The sequence below is a fragment of the Saccopteryx leptura genome, chromosome 10 (assembly GCF_036850995.1).
Source record: "Saccopteryx leptura isolate mSacLep1 chromosome 10, mSacLep1_pri_phased_curated, whole genome shotgun sequence".
In the NCBI taxonomy this organism is placed as follows: Eukaryota; Metazoa; Chordata; class Mammalia; order Chiroptera; family Emballonuridae; genus Saccopteryx; species Saccopteryx leptura.
In genome coordinates this window covers 14,159,166-14,180,626 of record NC_089512.1, presented here as the reverse complement: position 1 = coordinate 14,180,626, position 21,461 = coordinate 14,159,166, and the positions used below count along the sequence as shown (strand labels likewise).

At 59.1% G+C, this 21,461-nt stretch overlaps 1 protein-coding gene and 1 long non-coding RNA gene across 7 annotated transcripts in view; one reads left to right on the top strand and one right to left on the bottom strand.

Annotated features, from left to right (window-relative positions):
* The window catches only part of LOC136382571 (uncharacterized), a 420,231-nt gene that overhangs the window by 16,204 nt on the left and 382,566 nt on the right, over positions 1-21,461 (top strand). The gene's annotated exons all lie outside the window — the stretch shown is intronic.
* The window catches only part of SCN5A (sodium voltage-gated channel alpha subunit 5), a 99,736-nt gene that overhangs the window by 55,566 nt on the left and 22,709 nt on the right, over positions 1-21,461 (bottom strand). For 4 of the 6 annotated variants that reach the window (XM_066351981.1, XM_066351983.1, XM_066351987.1 and 1 more), the window contains exons 4-10: positions 16,706-16,796; positions 16,096-16,224; positions 8,634-8,725; positions 4,945-5,184; positions 3,143-3,206; positions 1,769-1,910; positions 705-902 (exon numbers count right to left, since the gene is read on the bottom strand). In XM_066351981.1, the coding sequence (XP_066208078.1) occupies positions 705-902; positions 1,769-1,910; positions 3,143-3,206; positions 4,945-5,184; positions 8,634-8,725; positions 16,096-16,224; positions 16,706-16,796 (956 nt within the window). Of the gene's footprint in view, positions 1-704; positions 903-1,768; positions 1,911-3,142; positions 3,207-4,944; positions 5,185-8,633; positions 8,726-8,863; positions 8,956-16,095; positions 16,225-16,705; positions 16,797-21,461 lie in introns of all 6 variants that reach the window. The other 2 variants (XM_066351982.1, XM_066351984.1) reach the window with 1 other exon arrangement.

The window sequence follows — 21,461 nt, the reverse complement described above, 5'->3', positions numbered from 1 at the left end:
CCCACCAGAAGGTATCCTTTGACTAGGGCAACTATGTCCATGGACACATGGATCTCTTGCATCCAGCAGGCACTTTGCTCCTAGGAACCACCATTACCCAGCAGGCACTTTGCTCCTAGGAACCACCATTACCCAGCAGGCACTTTGCTCCTAGGAACCACCATTACCCAGCAGGCACTTTGCTCCTAGGAACCACCATTACCCAGCAGGCTCTTTGCTCCTAGGAACCACCATTACCCAGCAGGCACTTTGCTCCTAGGAACCACCATTACCCAGCAGGCTCTTTGCTCCTAGGAACCACCATTACCCAGCAGGCACTTTGCTCCTAGGAACCACCATTACCCAGCAGGCTCTTTGCTCCTAGGAACCACCATTACCCAGCAGGCTCTTTGCTCCTAGGAACCACCATTACCCAGCAGGCACCACTTTTACCCAGTTGGCCTCACCTTTCCCCAGAAGAGACCACAGTCCTAGGGAACAGCTTTTCCCAGCAGGCACCATATTGACCTAACAGACAACCGCATTGTTCTACCAGGCAGGCACCTCTCTAACAGGCACTGTCTTTACCCAGCAGGTACCAAACTTTTACCCTACAGACACCAGCTCAACCCAGCAGGCACCAGCTCACCCAGCGGGCCCCACGTTTCCAGCCCAGCCGGGTGAGGCCTTGGCCCGGAGGCTCCCTGGCTGCCCCGCTCACCTACCTCGTGCTCCTTCTTGAGCATCTCCATGGCCTCCTGGAACCATTTCTCTTTCTCCTCCGTCTCGGCGATGGTGGCTTGGTTTTGCTCCTCGTAGGCCATAGCGACCACAGCCAGGATCAAGTTCACCAGGTAGAAGGAGCCCAGGAAGATGACCAGCATGAAGAAGATCATGTAGATCTTCCCTGCGGACCTCAGGGTCTGGGGGAGCAAGACGCCAAAAGTCATCCTCTCTGCGGCCCCTTCTGGGTCATGGTCACGGCATGTCCACATGGATTAGTCCGGATGGGCCAGGAGTTTAAATGGCTACAGCCTGGGGAGTGGGTTGAGAATGTCCTCATCTAGAGAGGGAAGTGTCCTAACCTACAGGAAATGACCTACACACAGGGGGTGGTGTCCCACCCACAGAGGGAGGTGGGCTGTCACAGTCAACGGGGGAAATGTACCGACAGAAGGGAGGAAATGTACCAACACAGGGTGGAGGAGTGTCCCACTCACCGAGCATAGACTGTCCCTATATAAAGGGATGGGTACTGGGCCGTCAGCAAAAAGAAAGTTTCTATGTTTGCTGAGCTCCCATCGCTCAGATGCAAGGGTCCCCTGTCCCCTGACCCCCTCGGCTTCCGCCAGTGGAAACGCTGCTGGGGCTACTTCCTGCAGGGACAGCCTGAGCCCTGGTGGAGGGGCGGGGTCCTGCGCCCGTTCTGTCCCCTGACCCCCTCGGCTCCCGCCAGTGGAAACGCTGCTGGGGCTACTTCCTGCAGGGGCAGCCTGAGCCCTGGGGGGGGGCGGGGTCCTGAGCCCTGGGGGGGGGGCGGGGTCCTGAGCCCTGGGGGGGGGCGGGGTCCTGAGCCCTGGGGGGGGCGGGGTCCTGAGCCCTGGGGGGGGGTCCTGAGCCCTGGGGGGGGGCGGGGTCCTGCGCCCGTTCTGTCCCCTGACCCCCTCGGCTCCTGCCAGTGGAAACGCTGCTGGGGCTACTTCCTGCAGGGACAGCCTGAGCCCTGGGGGGGGGGGCGGGTCCTGCGCCCATTCTCGGGGTCTCCCCGCTGGCCCACGCACGCACGCACCTGCTGGTAGAGGCGTTCCCAGCTGTCCTGCGTCATCAGGCGGAAGAGCGCCAGGAAGGCCCAGGCGAAGGAGTCGAAGCTGGTGTAGCCGTGGTCAGGGTTGTCGCCCGCCTTTAGGCAGCGGTAGCCCTCAGGACACGTCCTGCAGCCAGACACGCAGACTGTCTCAGGCTGTCAGGGGCCCTCTGCCCCCCGAGACCTGGGCCGGACCTGGCTCGGCTTCCTGGGCAGCCCGGCATCCGCCCCGCCGCTGCTTGGTCCTGCCTCCACGACTCTTCACACTGTGCTTCCTCTCGCCCCGGGACACGGTCTGCCCCTTTTCTCCACCCGCCCGTATTCTGATAGGCTTCCATCCAGCCCCCTTCTGTACACAGAACACACCATGCCCGCTGCTGTCCCAGTCGCCTCTCCCGCCGCAGAGGAGGTGCTGAGGGCCTGCCCCACGGGGAGTGAGCACAGGTGCCGGGGAGCAGGGGGGTTCGGCTGAGCTGAACAGGATGGAGCCCGGGGCGAAGGCTGAGCCGTGCGGGTGGAGGGATGGTTCGAGGGTGGGCAGGCTGGGGCGCGGCTGGGCTCCCAGGGCCAATGAGGCAGACCCACAGCTCACTGAACTGGAGGGGACATCGTCTCTCCCAAAGAGGGAGCACTAGGCTGGATTCATAAGTGCTTGTCACGCACGGGATAGAGAAGCGGCAAGGGCGGCTCAGTGAATGGGAGCGCACGTACAGCAAAGGGGCCCCTGTGCCTGACTCGTGTCTGCGTCCCTGACACAGTCTCTCAGGGACGTGAGGAGCTGTGGAATTTCACACTCGGAGATGGGGGACCAGAGCCCCGTAGAGCACATCCCCCACCAGGCGAGCCTGGGTGCTCCTCCCCCCTGACAACCTATAGCACAGTCACCCTGACCAGACCCTGGTGTGTGCAGTGCCCTGGACACTCCGGGCCCCACACTCAGGCTGCAGGGGGAGGCCGCATTCACTCCTGACTGATGGGTGGATATCAGCAGGGCGGGGAATGAAGACAGAGCAGAATGGAGCAGCCCTAGAGGGCTTCCGGAAGGGCAGGGAGCCATAGTGGAGCTAGCAGGGGTCCCGCAGGGCCTCCTGGGCTACCCCCAAGTCCCGCCCCACCTCCCGGGCTCTGCTCATGCTCCTACAGACCTGTACTGCCATCCCTTCCACAGCCCCTTCTGCGCTCTCTCCCCTGGGGTGGGCAGGGGACACGGAGCTGCCAGGAACCCGGCAGGAAGGGAGGCAGAGGAAGGCCTCGCTGTCCCTGGGGTCCGGGGCAAAAACTGAAAGCACGGTCAGTTGAGAAAGCACCACAAGAGTCCCCCGGCGGGGTGAGCTGGCGCTGGGAGCGGGTGCCACCTACCCGGCATCAGAGCTGTTCCCACACAGTAACACGTCGGAGGTGCCGTTCTTGAGAATGTAGTTTTCTAGAAGAGAAACATCCACTGGTGAGGGGCACAGTGGCCCAGACCCTGGGTTCCCACCTTGCACCTGGGCTATGGACAGGTAGTGATACTAGTGGTGGTTTTCCCGCCTCCCCTCTGCCCCTGCCCTGCCTGGCCAGGTCCGAGGCACCTCCAGCTACTTCTCTGGCCTTCCTCCTTCTCCTGCTCAGACAGACGTTCAGCTGCCCGTGTCCCTGGTACGTGCAGAAGACTCAGGAAGTCCCCACAGGGAGCTTCTGCACTTTGCCTCATGCCACTCCAGGGGCCAGCCAGGGCCATGAGAGGCCCCGAACCAGAAGGCAGGGGTCTGGGCTGAGTTCCAGCTTGGCTGCTGAGTCACCGCACGGCCTCGGCAGGCTACTGCCCAGCTCTGTCCTTGTGCATCAGGTGGTGGGAGTGAGGCCTGTCACAGTCACCATGGCCACAGTGTGGTCTCTTCAGACAGGGCCGGGGCTGGGCCAGGTGAGACACGGGACCTCTCCTTTTTGTGGCCATCTGTCGGTCCCCATCTCTCACTGCTACCTGCCTTAGTCTTGGACAGCAGTTCTCAAAGCGTGGTCCCCGGACCAGCAACACGAAGCGTCAGTTGAGAACTGGACAGAAGTGTAATTCCCGAGTGTCCCCCCCGCCCCCCCAGGAACGGGCCCGCTGTCGTGCTTTCTGAAGCTTGCCAGGTGACTCCAGTGCACACGACATGTTGGAACCACTGCCGCGTGGCCACAGCGGAATCATGAGCAAATGTCTGCATTGAGTTTCTGTCTATGTGTCTCTTTCCAAAGTGGACTGCTGGTGTGTGCAAGAGCTCCTACCATCATAATGGCCCTCGGGGTTCTTGTGGCCTGGAATGCGGCCTGCAACAGTGCCTCCCTCTAGTCCAGACCACTGGCACTAGCCAGGAGACGGGCTGGCCACCAGCCCAGCGAAAGGAAGTGTCAACCGTGAGGCAGTGAAATGAGGGGGGCTCACGTGACCGTACAGTCACCAAGCTCGTCCCATCCCTCTCACGGGGGTCTGGGCCTCACGTGTCTGGAATTAACACCCTGGCAAGGAACCCTGACGTCAACTGAAAAAACTGCATGCCGAGGAGGGGGGGGCCTCCACTCTGAAGCCTCAGGAGCGACCTCAGCTCCGCGTCCCACCCTCTCCCAAGCTAACGCTCCTCTCTCTGCGAGCAGGATGGTCGGTCTCCTCACCACGCTTGTCACTCTAGGGCAGCGGTTCTCGACCCCGCCGGGGTCGCCTAAAGCCATCGGAAAATACATAATGCATATCAGGTATTTACATTCCGAATCATAACTGTAGCAAAATTACAGTTATGAAGTAGCCACCAAAATTATTTTTTGGTTTGGGGTCACCGCAACATGAGGAACTGTATTGCGGGGTCACGGCATTAGAAAGGTTGAGAACCACTGCTCTAGGGTCGGTCCCACCTCCACATGTCGCAGTGGCGGCTCCTGTCTGGCTCTCCATTGAACCCCATCCATCCTTCCCGACATTTAAAGCGTCATCTCCCCACCTAGCCTGGGAACCCACGAGGGCAGGCCCGAAATCTGCTTCCCTTCTCCAAGTCCAAAGGCTGGGGCCGGGGTCCCTGAGCACACAGCTGCCTCCCCGGGGGGGATCAGACAGGGTCTGCACGGCCCTGGAGGGTGGCCTGCTCTGCACAGCAGGCCCCGCAGGCCTCCGAATGTCTTGCCCGGGCCACGGGGCGGATCCACACCTTCAGCTTTGAGGTACTGGTCCAGCGACTCCCAGACCAGGCCGCCGGCCTCCACAGAGCCGTTGGTGCCGTTGGTGCCGTTGAGCTCCGTGAAGTTGCGCACGCACTTGTGCCGCAGGTTGCCCATGAAGAGCTGCAGGCCGATGAGGGCGAAGACGCTGAGGCAGAAGACCGTGAGGACCATCACGTCGGCCAGCTTCTTCACGGACTGGATCAGGGCCCCCACGATGGTCTTCAGGCCTGGGGGGGGGGGGCGACAGCAGGGACGGAGTCACCCACAGGTGCCCTGGGCAGGGGCAGGCCTTGGGGGGGTGCTGGGCCCGCCGGGAAATCAGGAGGCAGGGCTCCTGATAGAAAAGCTCCTGGGCTTTTCTGACGACGAAAGCCCCTCTCTCCTCCGCTGACATTCTGTCCTGGGGCCCTGGGGGCAGGAGCCCAGTCTGCGCGTGTGCTCAGAGTGCCCAGTCCTCCTGGCTGTCCACTAGACATGGAGATGGATGGGGGGTGGGGGGGTGGAAAACACTTTTCTGGAGGAAGCAAAGACTCAAAGCCTGTTCCCCTCTGGCTCTGCCCCCGAGGTATGCCAGGCCTGCTCCATCAAACAGTCTACGGAAAGGAAGTTGAGGTTAGGCCCATTCTAGGACAATGGCGGGGCCTCGGCCTTGATCCTGCGATGGGGAGAGATGGCTGTTCCTGGTGGAGGATCTAGTTCACACACTGGGGGGGGCGGGGTTCCCCGGGTGGGTAATGTCCTAAGGGGCCTGTTCTGGCTCAAGCCCCACCCCCACTTTGGGAAAGGTTCAGGGTCAGGGGAGGGGTCAACCCATATTGCATTTTCCTCCTCTGCCCTGTGCCTCAGGGACCCACTCCTGTCCCTCCTGTCCCCCAAAGTAGAGAGGCCGTGATCTGTTAGTTGTACAGCCCAGCTCCCTGCAGAAGTCAGCGCCACACAGCGAGGTGACAGAAAAGCAGGTGCAGACATGTTCGGCCTGACACGGGAGCTACTGCCCTACGAGAAGTTCGAGCACAGCGTGGGGAGCGAGGGGCTTCTTTGCCAGCAGCAGGGCCCTCCCCCTGCCCCCGTCCACCTCCCCAGTCCCACCCCCACAAGCGACCAGATCTCAGATTAAGCTCCATCCATCCATCGTCCAGCCGGTTAATGTGTTAGGAGCACCTGTGGCGGCTGTGCCCGAGGCTGCTGTGCCCATGACCCAGAGACAGGGAGGCAGCGATGGGCACACACGGGAGAGGGAAGGAAGTCCCAGCCACGGTGCCGCTGACGCTGCTGCCTGCCCAGGGCCCAGAGGCACGCAGCGCTCTCTGTGGAAATCATCCTGGCAGATGTTGGCAACCACCTGGGCAGCGGGAGGACCTTGCAGGGGTCTGGGCACGGAGCATTGTGGTGGTGGGGTTCACGAGACCCTTGTAGTGCGGGATCTCTCCTCTCTAGTAGAGGTTCTAGGACCCGTTGGTAGGCATACTCTGGTTCTGCCCACTGGGCCCAGAGACCCTGCCCATAGCATGGGAGGCCGTGGGGGACAAAGCAAGGGGTAATGAGCAGCAGTTTCCACACCCACATTGGACTCGGCCTCACCTGCTAGGCTGTATCATCTTTGGCTTAAAGTACCCGGTTCAAGGCCCATCAAGGCACCCCCGGTCAGTGGTGACCGTGTCCACGGGGACAATCAGTTGGTGAGCGCCGACCAACCCCCTTTAACGTTTCTCATACTGATGAGAATTCACTTCTGGCAAGAATGATTTTAATGAAATGATGGGATTCTTTCTGAAAAGACCCAGGAAGGGAGGAGTCCTAGAGAGGACCAAATGAAAAATTCTCCTGCCACTGACGTTCTAACAGGCTGGGCGGAGAGCCCTCAGAAACCAACCATTCCTATTCCATTCTCATTTTCCGGGAAAGGAGACCGAGGTCTGGGAGGGCCAAGGCTATGGAAGACTCGGCTCAGGGGACACCTCCTCCAGGGAGCCTTCCACAATGCTGACCACAGCATTTTCTTAATGACCACCTTCCGGGTCTGCTCTTTGCTGTGTCACTGGGTTGCCTGCACCTTGAAAAGCTCCAAAGGGGTTGGGTGGAGGTTGACAGGCTCCCCAGTTTTCCCCAGGGCTGAGAAATAGGGCCCTTTGTCAGCCTTTCCCTGACGCTGTGGTCAGTGTGCTTATCTTCTCTGGCGAGGTCTGTGCCCAGAAGACAAGACCTCGAGGCTTCTGAGCACGTCTGGGTCTGTCAAGGCAAAGGGCACCTGGCTCAGTCGGGCAGGTCCACGAGAGTGGTGGCTGGGAGCAGCCTGTCGCACCTGCTACTGGCTCTCAGCCGGGGTCCAGACCGCTTGTGGAGGACGGGTGGACCCGGTACACATCCTGCGGTGGGTTCCGAGGCCAGGAGAACATTCTGAGGCCCGGGGCGAGCATTAGTGGAGGGAGGCTTCTCTTACAAGATAATTAACCCCAGCAGAGGGAGCCTGAACTCCTCAGGGACCTCAGAGCAGGGTCCCCGCCTCCCTGGGGGCAGAAACAGCCAAATGCAGGCCAAGGGGCCAGGACCCCACTAGCTCTGCAAATCATCTGGTTCACGGACTTCTTCCCTCAGCTCTGCCTCCTCTCCAGACCAGGGGCATGCAACCAGTCTCTAGCTGCTTTCTTAGATGTGCTTGCTCCGGTCCTCGTAGCAGCTGCATTCAGAGCAGGCGCTAGAACAGCGGTTCTCAACCTGTGGGTCGCGACCCCGACGGGGTCGCCTAAAGCCATCAGAAAATACATAATGCATATCAGGTATTTACATTCCGAATCATAACTGTAGCAAAATGACAGTGATGAAGTAGCCACCAAAATTATTTTTTGGTTTGGGGTCACCGCAACATGAGGAACTGTATTGCGGGGTCACGGCATTAGAAAGGTTGAGAACCACTGCGCTAGGAGCCTCCGGGCACAGCCCTCCGGCCCAGGAATCATCGTTAAGTCTTTTGGGAGCTTTCCTGAGTCGATGGGGCCTGCCTGACTTTCTGGAGAAGCTGTCAGGCCTTGGGAGAGAGTGCCGGGTACAATTGCCAACATCTGCCCAGGAGGATTTCTCCCTGAGGCTCCCATGCGCGGTGTGCTAATCCTCTACCTCACCATGCAGCGAGGGCTGTTAGACGCCAAGGCCGGATGACGCCTGTCCGCAGAATACGCTCCATCTGACAAAGTGGGTCCGGGGCTCCGGCTCTGCATAGATCACCAGAGGGGACACAAGGCAGGGACTGGGCACTTGGCCATGAAAGACCAGGCTGGAGCCTTTTTTTCTTTTTCTGTTTCTGTTTCTGGGTGTGTATGCTGTTTTCCTTATCGGAGGATGACCGCTTCAGGCAGAAGCATCACAGATAGTGCTTTTAGCTATTCGAATAGCTGGGTTCAGTTTGGGAGAGAAATCACGAGGTGGGGAAGAATTTGGGATCAATCCTGGACCTGCCGTGGGCTGCTCTGTGTCCCCTGGCGTCTGTGAGAGTGGGCTCTGCTGGGTGGCCCGAGGCTTTGAAAGAGACAGCCAGAGTCCGCTGCTGACCGCTCCCGCCCCGGAGCTCTGGGAAAGGTACTCTGGTGACAGGCACATTCGAGGGGCCTTCCTGAGGGTCGCCGGGACTCTCAGGTGGCTGGCAAGTCCCTCCGGCCTTGGCGTTTAACCTGATTTTCACCTGAAATGACTGATATAGTTTTCAGGGCCCGGAGGACTCGGAAGGTGCGTAAAGCTGAGACATTGCCCAGGTCCACAAATTCAGTTGTGTATCTGTAACAAGGGAAAGTCACACACGAGACAGTGACAAACACGGCCAGGAAGAGACACACGGGAGGTGGGGGGGGGCGGGGAGACAGAGAGAGAGAGTCACTTGTAGCTGAGATCTGAGAGGCAAACCTGGCGTCTTACCTGGGATAACAGAAATAGTTTTTAGAGCTCTCAGGACTCTGAAAGTTCGAAGAGCCGACAAATTGCCTAGTTTTATATTTTCTGATACATACCTGCAGAATCAAACCACAGTTATTGGGAATTACAAAGCAGCACCTCAGCCTGTCCTCCCGCCCAGCCCCCCCCCCGCCCCCACGGGGAGGAATGTGGGTGGTCCAGGGCCTCCCCCAGAGTTTCCTCCTGATCTCAGCCCTCCTGGCACCGGGACCTCAGTGAGGGCTGTGCCGTAAGGATGTCCGCACGTCAAGCCCCAGGTGGCTTTCTCGGTGATGGTCCCCTGAACAACCAGTGCTCTGCCACATTCTCCGTGACCCTGGGGACCGTGACACAACACGTGGCAGGGTCTGAGGCTGGGGACGCAGCAGGGTGAGGAGGGAGACCTTTCCGGGAGGCCCCGGCCAGGTGGCAGAGGAAGCAGGCGGGCTTCTGATCCCGGGTTTGCTCTGCGTCTCCTGCAGTCTGGATCCCCCCGCTTGTGCCTGGCTGTTCCAAGCAGGGGCCCTGGAAGCCCCAGCTGAGACCGTCCGGGAAGTGTGGCTGGGTCTCCAAGGCTGCCCACTCCCTCCTTCCAACCACAGGCCACTGTGTGAGGAGTGGCTCAGGAGTCCCCGAGAACTCTGCGGGAGAAACAGGGTCCCCAAGACGATGCCTTGGAAGATGAGAAGGGAGGCTGCCCGAACATTCAGCTCCTTGACTCCTCACAGGCGGTGGCCAACACAAAAGAGGAGAAAGCAGGACAAGGGAGACTCCAGCCCCTTCCTTGCGAGTCCAGCCCAGTCTCACCCTAACCCTGGGTGTCCCCCAAGGGTGGCCTTGGGCTTCTACAATAGCAGTGACCTCCGGAGGTGAGCAGGCCTCAGGGTTTGCTTGGGCCGGTTGACACTCAGCAGGGCTGTGTGGCCACGGAGTTCTCGCCTACAACTTGGACCTCTGTGGCCTTGACAGGCACACGAGGAAACAGTCATCTCTCTGGGGTGCAGTGCAGGAGGGACCTGTCCAAGCAGAGTGTGAGAACACGTGTAGATCGGCCACATGACTGGGACGTCTGGGAGATGGAGGGACAGTGTGTGACCAGGGCCATCGGGACAATGGCAAGTGACTTGTGATATTTAACCAAAGGTTTCGCATGCAGGGTGTGTGACATTTAACCGAAGGTGTCTGATGTTTAACAAAGGACAGCAGACTCAGGATGTGTGATGTTTGACCAAGTGTGTCTGACTTGGTGTCTGAGTGATGTCAGCCCCAGAACATCAGCCCAGCGACGCCAGGTGAGTGCCGAGGGTGGGTTGGCAGTGCAGCTGGACTCACTGTGCCAGGCAGTCTGGACCTCCAGGCCCCTTCACTCTACTCAGAGCTTCTTCTGCATGCCCCTTCCAGGCTGTGGGCATCGACAGGGGAGGACCTGGCCGGCTGTGCCAAACAACTCCGTGTCCTGGGGCCGCCCAGCCTGCTCCAGCCCTGACGGGCACTGGCTGACAACAGCCTCCTCTGTGCCCACCGCGGGGGCCTTTCCATCTTCACTGGGTCCTGTGGACGACGGCTGCTCCCTCCGTACTCACTACAGCCCCTCAGAGATGGGAAATCAGCGGAACTTTCCTTCTGGTCACACCACAGATCGTGTGACTTCCATCCCACCCCCTGGCCGCCCTTCGGCTTGGGAGCCTTCCTCCAGTACAGCAGCCGAGGGTAGCCCCGTCCTCCAGTGGGGAGAAGGCCCCGCCTTGTCCTGGCGCGTATACACGTACTCATTTGGTCCAAGCTCCCTCTCAACTCTCGATGGTCATTCCGTTCTCTCTGACGGTTCAGACCCTCAGGTCTCTGCTCCACAGTCTTCTCTTGGGCTTGGACTCTGTCCAGACACGGTACCGCCACAGGGTTGGCAAGTGGATCCGGAACCGCTGCCAGCGTTGTTGTCCCATGGGAGCCACGGTGCCCGCTGGCTCTGGGCCCTGTTTCCTGCTGCTGGCCGAACGGTGTGGGCTGGGAAAGGAACCCGTCTTGCTTGGACATTGGTCAAACCCGTCCCTTCTGGTTACAGGGAGTGAGTGGAGACCTGTGTTGACCGGACTGGGGACCAATCGTCCCTGCTTCACCTCTGGTGTCCCTTACAGACCCCGTCTGTGCCTTGGAGTCTCCAATGCAGTGAATTCTGCCTGTCTGCGCCTGTCCCAGGGTAGAACCTGTCCCCCTACCGCAGGGTCCCCAGCACACACAGGGCTTGCCCTCCATTCATCACCCCCCCACCCCAGTAGCTGGCTCTGGGCTCAGAGAAGCTGAGACCCCAAGGTCTGGAGGGGTGTGCTCCCTCAGGCTCGCAAGTGGCTGAGAACAGGAGGGGGGCTGGTGGCTGTGTGTGAAGTGGGGACACACTGGGAAGCAGCTGAGGAGGGGGATGTCTTGAAGGTGGGGCACAGGGCTGGGGGAGGGCGTGGCCTGTCTGTGACCGTGTCTGTGACCATGCCTGTGAACATGTCTGTGACCATGTCTGTGACCATGTCTGTGACCGTGTCTGTAACCATGTCTGTGACCATGTTTGTGAACATGTCTGTGACCGTGTCTGTGACCATGTCTGTGAACATGTCTGTGACCGTGTCTGTGACATGGGGGCTGCTGCCTCTTTTATTACTCAACCCAGAGCCTGGGACCAGGCTTCTACCCATGTGGGGCCTGAGACCCCCTAGTGAGGCCTCTCTTGGGACCTTGGAGTGCAGCCAGGCAGGAGTGACCCGTATCTAGCAAAGGGCCAGCTTCAGCAGTGGTGGGTGGGGGCTAGGGGCGGAGTTCTGCCTGTCAGGCTGGCAAAAGGCTCCTCTAGGATATTCTATTTGTTCTGCCATGGCCAGACGGCTGGGCAGGGGCCGACGGCTACAGGGGGGTGGCAAAGGTCATGGGCCCTGACACAGAAAAAGCAGAGGGTGGTGGGTGAGAATTCCACCCCATCACACCAGCCGCAGTGCAGAGGGGCCCTTCTGGAGGCCAGGAACCCCGAGGAGGGGCAGCCCTGGGCCTTCTTCCTGCTCGCCAGTCTTGCTGTGTACCCTCCCATTCAATGCAGATGGCCCCCTCCTGGGCTGCTAGGCAGAGGGTACACTCAGCACTTAGCTACTGTGGTGATTGCCACCCTCTCCTCTCTGCCCTCCCCCCCTTCCCCTCCAGGTTTGGTTTCCATAACAACCCCAGAAGGTGGGAGGCTGTGCTAACTAGCAGGTAATGCCCAGCTGGGAGGGGGCCACAGGAATAGCTCTGGCTGGAGGGCTTCAAGCTGAGCCTGGCGGGCTTCCTGGCACCCCCTCCAAACCTCCCCCAACCTCTAAGTCAGGTGCAGGTGGGGGCGGGGGATCGGGTCGAAACCTGGCCAGAACCATGAGACTTGGGGTAGCTCTCGTGGTCGTGGCAACTTGGTTTCAGTCCCAGCATTTCTGCTGACTCATTCTGCCATCTTGGGCAAGTGCCCGCTCTGTCTGAGCCTCGGTTTCTCCGTCTCCAAAGTGGAGATGGGACAGGGAGTTGCATCGAATACAACTTTTCTGCCACTTTGGTTATCCTCAGAGCCCCACGTTATTGAACCAGTTTGACTAGAGCAAGATGCACTTAACTACATTTCCACGCCAGTAATTCATTGTTTTCATAAGGCGGGATCTCTGTCAATCACAGCTGCCGGGCCAATCCAGCCCAGGGCACAAGGCTGACATTCCAGCGGGCCGTGCGGCCCTAGGGGAAGCGAGCCTGCCGTTTCTGTGAGACGCTGGCAAACAGGGAAACAGTCTGGTGGCCTCTGAGGCCCTGTTCTGCTTTGTCACCGCTGGCTCTGGCACGGAGTGGAGGCAGGCAGGCAGGGCACACTGTGATTCCAAGCAGAAGGAGCGGTTCCCCACGGGATCCCGTGGGGATGGAGAGAGGGGACTCCCTCCTGAGACAGGGCGAGAAGACTTGCTAAGGGCCTGAGGTCACACAGAGCATCTCCCAGAGTCACGGGCTGAAGACAAGCCAGAGCCTGGTTCCTGCCATCAGATAAGGGGCCCAGGGCAGCATCTGTCTGTCTCCCCCAGGGCTGGCGGCATCGTTGCCATGAAACTGTCCTGGTCGGGCTCCAGGATGGGGAAAGGAGGGAAGGCAGGAAAGGCTACGGGGCCCAGGCATGGATCAGTGTGCTCCTCCCGTCGGAACCTGGGCCCGGAGGCCACCCTACTCCATTCCAAGTCAGTGCACCCTCCCTGTTCCCACTCTCCTCAGACCTCCCGTTCTCAGCTGATGAGCCTGCTTCTTATCACTGAGAAAAATAGAAGCAATCAGAAGAGAAATTTCTCCTTCTCTCATCACCGACTCCATCAGTCCACCTCCGTCTCCACCCGAAATTCTGCCTTCCCTGTTCCTAATGCCAGCGTTCCACCTGGCCCCGATCCCCACCCCTCCGGCCAACTCGAGGGCTCCGCTCCTGCAATCCCCCTCCCCCCGCCATCAGCCCTCCCCTCTCTCCCGACTGCTTCCCCTCTGCCTGGAAACACACCTCCCTTCTTCCAACACCCTCCCTTCAAGCATCTTCTCTTTTGGCTACCACCCTATTTTCGATCCTTTTTATAGCAAACCCCACAAAATCGATGTCGGCACTTGCTCCGCCTCCCCGCCCCTCTCTCTCTCTCTCTCTCTCTCTCTCTCTCTCTCCCTCTCTAATCAGGTGTGCATTCTCCACTCCACCGGCACCTGTCTTATCAAGGTCCTTAGTGATGTGCACGTGGGTGGTCCAGTCTTCATTCTCACCCCCCTCAGCTGCCTTGTGGGACCTTTCAAACTGAGTCCCATCCCTCAGGTGGCTTTGGGGACACTGCTCTTTCCTGATTTCTCCCCACCCTCCCTGGCAGGTAGTTCCCTCCAGTCTTTTGCTCTCGACCCTCTTCGTTCCCGACCCCCAGACGTCAGAGCGTCCCGTGGTACCGTCCCCAGGTGGCTTCCTCTCTCTGGCTACACTGGCTCCTGGATGATCTTCCCTGGTCTCCTCGCTTGGAAGACCAGCTGCATCCTGAGGGCTTCTAAATTTACCGTGTTTCCCCATGAATAAGACGCACCCTTTGTTGAAAAATTTGGGGTCTAAAAACTGGGTGCGTCTTATACAGTGGCTGTGGCATTTCAAATGCCATCGATGGAACTGAGGACGAGGCAATATATGAGGACAGTGTTTCGTCATCAGACACAGAGGAGGACAAGCTAATGGATGGGAGTTTTGATAGTGATGAGAAGTTGTATAAATTTTATGATGAATAAAACTTGAATTCAATAACTTTATGTAGTACATTTTCTTAAAAAATTTTGGGCCCCCCAAATTAAGGCGCATCTTATACATGGGGAAATACGGTACATCTCCACCTTGGACCTCTATCCTGAGCTCCAGACAGGACCACCCCATTGCTGCCTCTGTGTCTCACCCTGGATGCTTTCCATGTAATCCATTCCAAACTGGGCATGTGATTCCCTTCCTCCGTCCACCAACTCCTCCCTCCATTCTCCATTTCAACAAGTGGGCATGCCCTTCACCCAGCTGCTCAAGCCAAAGACCGCCTGGGGGGGGGTCTCCTGTCGGCCCCACCTTCACAGCATATCTAGAATCTGACCAGGTCACTCACCTTCTCCACATGGACCCTGGTCCCAGCCACCATCCTCTCTCTCCTGGCTACTCAAGTAGCCTCCTACCTGCCCTGTTGCGTCCACCCTTCCCCTCTAGTCTCCTGTCCACACAGCAGCCAGAGTGATCTTTATAGGATGTCAGTCAGACCACTCCCTGCTCTTAAACCCCAGGGGCTCCCACTGCACGTGGCAGACTGTGGCCTGTGGGCCACACAGCCTGCCCCGAGCCCCGCCACTCTGTCCTCCTCTCTCACTAGTCTTTCCCTGGCTCACTCAGCTCTGCCCAGGCCAAAATCTACACTGGATTTGGCGGCAGGCGGCTGCCTCTCTCCGAGCCTCAGGTTCCCTACCTGTCAAATGGAAACAGCATACCTAGAAACAGAGGGTCTGATTGATGCCTTTTCTAACCACGGGGTTCCCTATCTAGCTCGTCAGCAGGTCCTTCTTCCTCTTCCCTCCCTCATAGCACGGCTGACCCCAGGGCTGCTCATCTCCGCGGTTCAATAAAAAGGCTTTGTCATAAATAGGTCGGTTCTGTGAATCTGAGAATCATAGAAAGTGGGCGCTGAGCCGCTGAACCGAACCTCTGATACCACCTGGCCCAACACTGTTCTCTCACAAGTGGGGAAACTGAGGCTGTGCAAGGGCAGGGAGCATGACCCTCACCAGCTCTGTTCCTCGCCGAGGTATGGTGCTCAGCCCGGCACGCACCGGGTTCTCCACACACAGCAGGCTTTCGGAAAGGGTTTGCCGGGTGAGCCCCAGACCACAACTCCTGCCTGGGGGGGCCTGTCCTGATCAGCCGCCTCCGCCGGAACACGGCACCTGAGGCCTGCGACATCCGGAGCGGCATCTTCAACCCGATCCTTCAGCAGGCACGGGTGGCAGCAGGCCAGGGGTCACGTTCAGTTTCTGGGGGGGGCTCCCTGTGTGTCCTTGGCATTAGTTTTCTCATTTGTAAAACAGGGATTAGGAACTCCCATCCAGCCTCCTTTCTGGCTGCTGTGAGGACCCAGTGGATCATGGCAGGGGCCAGGGGCCTTAAAAACGTGCCAGACGTACAGTCCATGAGTCTGGAGAGCAGACACGCCGGTGGGCTTGGCACAAGCTCCTGGGGTTACCCGGTCACTTCTCCAGGCTCCTTCTCTCTCTTTACTGGAGTTTCACTCTGAATCCCCTTGGGAGCCAGCTCACCGTGCACAGCGGTCCGGGGATGTTAGGCTGTAATACTGGTTTCCCTTGGTGGACAGGGCAGAGGATGCTCAACCAGAATCTTAATGGTGTCCCTTGAGCCCAAGGCTGCCGTGGAGCTATAGCGAGACAGCGGGCCTGACCGCCACGGCCCGCCTGCGCTGCTGTGGACCCGTCTCTCCCCACCGGGATGAGCTGAGGCTCTCCGTCCTGTCTCCCCCCTGCCGCGGCAGGAAGGTGGGCTGTCTCACGGCCCCGCGCAGAGCTGCACGTGGCCCGCAGTGTGGGCAGGCCCGGAGGGCTGGGCACAGGGTGGCGCGCTCCCCCCTCAGTGTGTCCTGGCGTGCGCACAGCACAACGCGGCGGGCGAGGAAGCTACTTACGCCATGACGATCACGCTGAAGTCCAGCCAGTTCCATGGGTCCCGCAGGAAGGTGAACGCATGCAGGCAGAAGCCTCGAGCCAGTATCTTGACCAGAGACTCAAAGGTGTAAATGGCGGTGAAGGTGTACCTGGGGGTGGCGGGGGGGGGGAGACAGGTGGGGTTTCTCAGGGAGGCGGAAGCCTGCAGACCTGGTTCCCCAGGTTCCCCGTGGGCGTGAATCCTCTGCAGTTCCACGAGGGTTAAAGGAGATGATGCCTATCGTTCTATGACAGCGCCTGCCATAGGCTAAGTGCTCAATCAGTCAATTATTATTACGATCACTATTACTGTTTCAGAGCCTTCCCCAACATCATCAGACCTCTTTGGGAGAGACCCCCACTTTGCCAACCTGGAAAGCTTCCTCCCCAGAGGACAGGACTCAAAGCAAGAAGCTGGCAGGAGTGAGAGCAGCAAAGTGGGTGGGGGCGGGGCCAAAGACACCCCCCCCCCCAGGTGGATGAGTGGGGGGGGCGGACTCAGCCCACTTCAGGGGTGACTTTAAGGGCCGTAGCATGGAATGGCAAGAACGGGAGGGAGGGGCCGCAGGGAGGGGCCCGGAGGATACTCACTCGACATACTTGGTCCAGGGGGGAGGGTCGTGCTGGGTCATGAACACGCAGTTGGTCAGGATGGTGCACATGATGAGCATGCTGAAGAGCGTGCGGCAGGGGTCAAGGAAAGCCACCACCTGCCACCTCAGTGACACAGGTGCTCCGGGAAGACACCGTGGGGCTGTGCCCGGTCCTCGCCAACCCCTCCCCACCGAGGCTGGCCTCTGTCCCCTCCCTGGCACTTGCAGCTGGACACTTGCCCTGCTCCACAGTGCCCGACAGGGACCAGACACCTGAGTCCACCACACCTGTAGCAGGTTCCCTGCAGGGTCCACCCTGGAGGGGAGGAGGGGCCACCCCCCAGCCCCTCAGACCTCAGAGGTTTTTACGCATGGCCGCGGGGGTGGGGGGGCACAGTGGAGGGAGATGGCATTTATAAAGGTCCTCAGGGGCCACTGTCAGAGAGGAAGACCATGGTGCAGGATCGGGTTCCCTCCCCCACTTCTATGGGAGTATCCTGGGCTGACCTCTGGCCTAGGACTTCTCTGAGGAAGTGTTCTTCTCAAAAAACTTAGGGTACCTGATGGGGACACAGGGCCCTGGGTAGGCAGGGGGCTGCTCCCCTGGCCACTTCCTGCCTTTCCACATGTCCTCTCTTCCACCTAAGACACTTCTCCAAGAAACCTCCCGGCAGGAGTACCCCCGGCAGGAGTACCCCCTGGCAGGAGCACCCCCCGGCAGGAGTACCCCCTGGCAGGAGCACCCTTCAGCAGGAGTACCCCCCGGCGGGGCACCCTTCAGCAGGAGACCCATCTTAGCACATGGTTGCGCTCTGACTAGCAATGCTCATCTGTCCCCGGCCCGAAAGTGAGCTCTTCAAATGCTGGGAGTGTGTCTTGGGCATCCTTCTGGGCCCTCGATCTTGAATTGAACTGCCTCAGGCCTCATCTCTTTGGCTACAAGAAGCCCTGACTCTTTGGCTACAAGTCCCAGCTGCTGCTTCTGGCAAGACTAAGCTCTACCCGATCTCCACGGCCTCCCTCACCTCTGCAAGTCCTACAGAGAAGCAAGGGACAGACCCCAGGCCTCTTGTGGGCTGGGGCACCCCCAAGGGGCCTGGCCTGGAACAGGGATACTCTGCTGCCCTCACAAATCCCTGCCCAAGCCGGAGGGAAGAGGCTGGGCCCGCTACTCCCCACAGCGGCTGCTAGGTCCTACGGCCTGACCCAGCCTCAGCTGCTGGGGAGGCTCATGCGGTCAGACCGGAGATCAGAGATCGGAAAGAGCTGGGGGACTGACTTCTGAGGGGGAAGGGCTGTCCCAGCGGGGGAGGGATCTGGGTGGATGCTCTCCACACCTCCAGTCCGCCTTCTAAAGAATCTAGGGAATCAGGCAATAGTATGCCAAAGCTGGTCCCTGCTTACCGTGAGTTCTTCAGTTTCTGATCTGGGGTGAGAGGAATCAGGCTTTGGAATCCCCATCCCCTTTAATCAAACAGAACTCAGCTCAGAGGCCATGGCCCCGGGAAACCTTGACCCCCTCCCTGGCCAGGGGACACCTCTCCAGACCCTGGGGGGTCCCTCCTTTAGCTGGGTATCTGCATCCCTCTGCATCCCTCTGCCTGTGGGATGGTCTCCATGTCAGGTCTACCTCCCTCTCCAGCTCTCAAGGGCAGGATCGGATACCCATCTCAGTGCCCCCACACCCACCCAGCCCCCTCTCCCTCTAACACACACACACACGTTCCCCACACCTGGGCTTCACGCCAAGTCTTTCCTCACCAAGCAGACAGCTAACAGGCCCCTCAACCAGCCTTTAACCCCCCCCCCCCCCGAGCCACTGCTAAGCTCTCGACTGAGGATCCAGCTGATGACTGAAATATGAAAGGGTGCGAAGAACAAGCCTGTATGGAGCCCTCCCTGGGTGCTGGGCTTTGCTCTCTACTGTATCCTCGAGCTAATCCAGTTCTCCCAATGATCCATGAGGTGGAGACGTAGTCCCCATTTCACAGATGAGGGGACCACGGCGCAAAGAGCCCAGGCTGAAGGGTACCGGAGTAGGTAACGGCCCCTAAAGGCAACCGCACCCCGTTCCCGGGAAGCTGCGCATGTTAACTGGTGCGGCCAAGGGGCTTTGCCGAGATGAGTCAATTAAGGATTTTAAGAAGTGGAGATTATCCTGGATTTTTTTTTTGGGGGGGGGGAGGGGGGCAGGGTCATCACAGGGTCCTTATAAGTGAGAGAGGGGGGCAGAGAGCCAGCCACCGAGTGATGCATGTGAGAAAGACTCCACCAGCTGTCATGGGATTTGAAGAAGAAACAGGGCCATGAGCCAGGACTTCACGCAGCCTCTACAACAAACTGGAAAAGCCTAGAAAACAGATTCTCCCCTGGAGCTGTCAGAACGGACCGCAGCCCTGCCGGCATCTTGATGTCAGCCCAGTGAGGACTTTTTAAATTTCTGACTCTGGAGCTGCAAGGTGATAACTTCGTGGTGTTATAAGCTGCTAAGTTTGCGGGAACCGGTTACGGCAGCAGCAGAATATGTCTGCAGGTACAAACTGGTCGATGTAGAGCCCAGCTGAGCCTGGCTGCGCTCCACTCGGCCCCGCCGCTACACCCTCTCTGCACGGTGACACCAAGGGTCACCTGGGCCATCCTTCCCCAGACTGCCGCCAGACTGGAGGGGCCCGCATGAGTCACACTGCTGCAGGCCCTCACCCACCAAGGGGGAATGCCATCCCAAACTTGGCCTCTGCCAGCCACAGGGCAGCATGAAAACCAAGCGAGCAAAGAGCGCACACCAGAAGTGTAGGCAGACTGAGGGCTAATTTGTCATTTTTAAGAATCACTGCAGCCCTAGCTGGATAGCGTCATTGGTTAGAGCATCGTCTCAAAGCACAGAGGTTGCTGGTTCAATCCCTGGTCAGGGCATATACAGGAACAGACTGATGTTCCTGTCTCTCTCTCTCTCTCTCTCTCTCTCTCTCCCTTCATCTCTCTCTAAAATCAATAAAATAAACATTAAAAAAAAAAAAAGCCCTGGCCATTGGTTCAGTGGTAGAGCGTTGGCCCGGTGTGTATAAGTCCCGTTGTTTGATTCCTGGTCAGGGAACACAGGAGAAGAGCCCATCTGCTTCTCCACCCTTCCCCCTCTCTTTCTTCTCTATCCCTGCCCCCCCTGCAGCCAAGGCTCCATTGGAACAAAGTTGGCCCAGGCGCTGAGGACGGCTCCATGGCCTCCACCTCAGGTGTTAGAATGGCTCTGGTTGCAGCAGAGCAACACTCCAGATGGGCAGAGCATCGCCCCCTGGTGGGCGTGCCGGGTGGATCCCGGTCGGGCGCATGCGGGAGTCTGTCTGACTGCCTCCCTGCTTCTAACTTTGGAAAAATACAAAAAAAAAGAAAGAAAGAAAAAAATAACCACTGCCACCTGGGCATTTGTTCCTGGCCCTGTGTGGGAGACAGAGAGGCCCAGGAGCCACTGACTGCTCACAGATAGGAGATTATAAGAAACCAGACCTGCCTCTGGCTGGGCTTCCTGGAGGAGGCACTTAGGCAGGCACAGAAGGCTGTTCGGGCTTCCTCCAGCATCAGTCAGCTCAGCTGGTCACAGCAAAGCATGGTGGGCTGGGGACAGGGACCCCTCTCTGTGGAGCCAAAGCTCCCCTGGCTGTGGGGGGCCCGTTCACAGCCCTCACCAGAGTGGAGAAAAGGCCCCTCGGCCGAGAGCAGCGGGGTGGACAGGCCGCCGTGGACCAGAGGACTCGACTGGACACCGACAGGTGAGCTGGACTCGAACAGCAAGGCTTTAGGGAGGAGCCAGAGCAGGCGGCCTTCCGAGTCCTGCCAGCCGGCGCCTGGGTCCCTCGGCGGGACATGGCAGGGTGGAGCCGCCTGTCTGGGTTGGGGCTTTTTCCAGATGCAGCAATGGCTCAGGGAGCAGCGGACTCTAGTCTCTGCCACTTGACTGCCCCCAGCCCTGCCTGGCTTTCCTGGCCTTGAGGACAACCCTTCCGCTATAACTCTGCCACTCCTGTGTGTGTGTTTGTGTGAGATCTCATCCTACCTAGACTGAGCCTCTGGTGCATGAGGCCCTGCCCAAAGCATCCCCAGGTCCCCCCCACGGAGCCCAGCGACCCTGCCCAAAGCATCCCCAGGTCCCCCCCCACGGAGCCCAGCGACCCTGCCCAAAGCATCCCCAGGTCCCCCCCACGGAGCCCAGCGACCCTGCCCAAAGCATCCCCAGGTCCCCCCCCACGGAGCCCAGCATGTAGCCAATGCCAGAGAGATGTGGCCAGGGCACACCTGTTTGCACTGCCAACGACTGAGCTGGTCCCGTGTGTGGGCAGAGGCAAAGGCCAGCTCTCCAGGCCCGAGCTCAGCTGAACATCTTCAATCCTGTCATGTCATTGTCCCCAAACACCCACTCTCAGCCTCATGATTAAAATGCCAGCGAGGACTGCCTGCATGGGATGTGGCGGAGGCCTGAAACCTGAGCTGCCTGTCTTCAGATCCCAAGGAGTCAAAAACCCTCCCGAAGGGAAAGGAATTAACGGTGGTGGTGGTGGTGGTGGGGGGGTATTTTCATAGATTTGTGCTATTAAATGAACACACGCAAACACACACAAACATGTGGTGTGACTGCCCATTTGAATCTGCTAGAGAAACGTGGGAGGACTCTGTGAACAGATCCTGTGCGCCCAGGAAAGCAAAGCGCCTCTTGGCGTGAACATGAGGACTCTCAATGTGACTGCAGCGGAATTCGGAGTTGA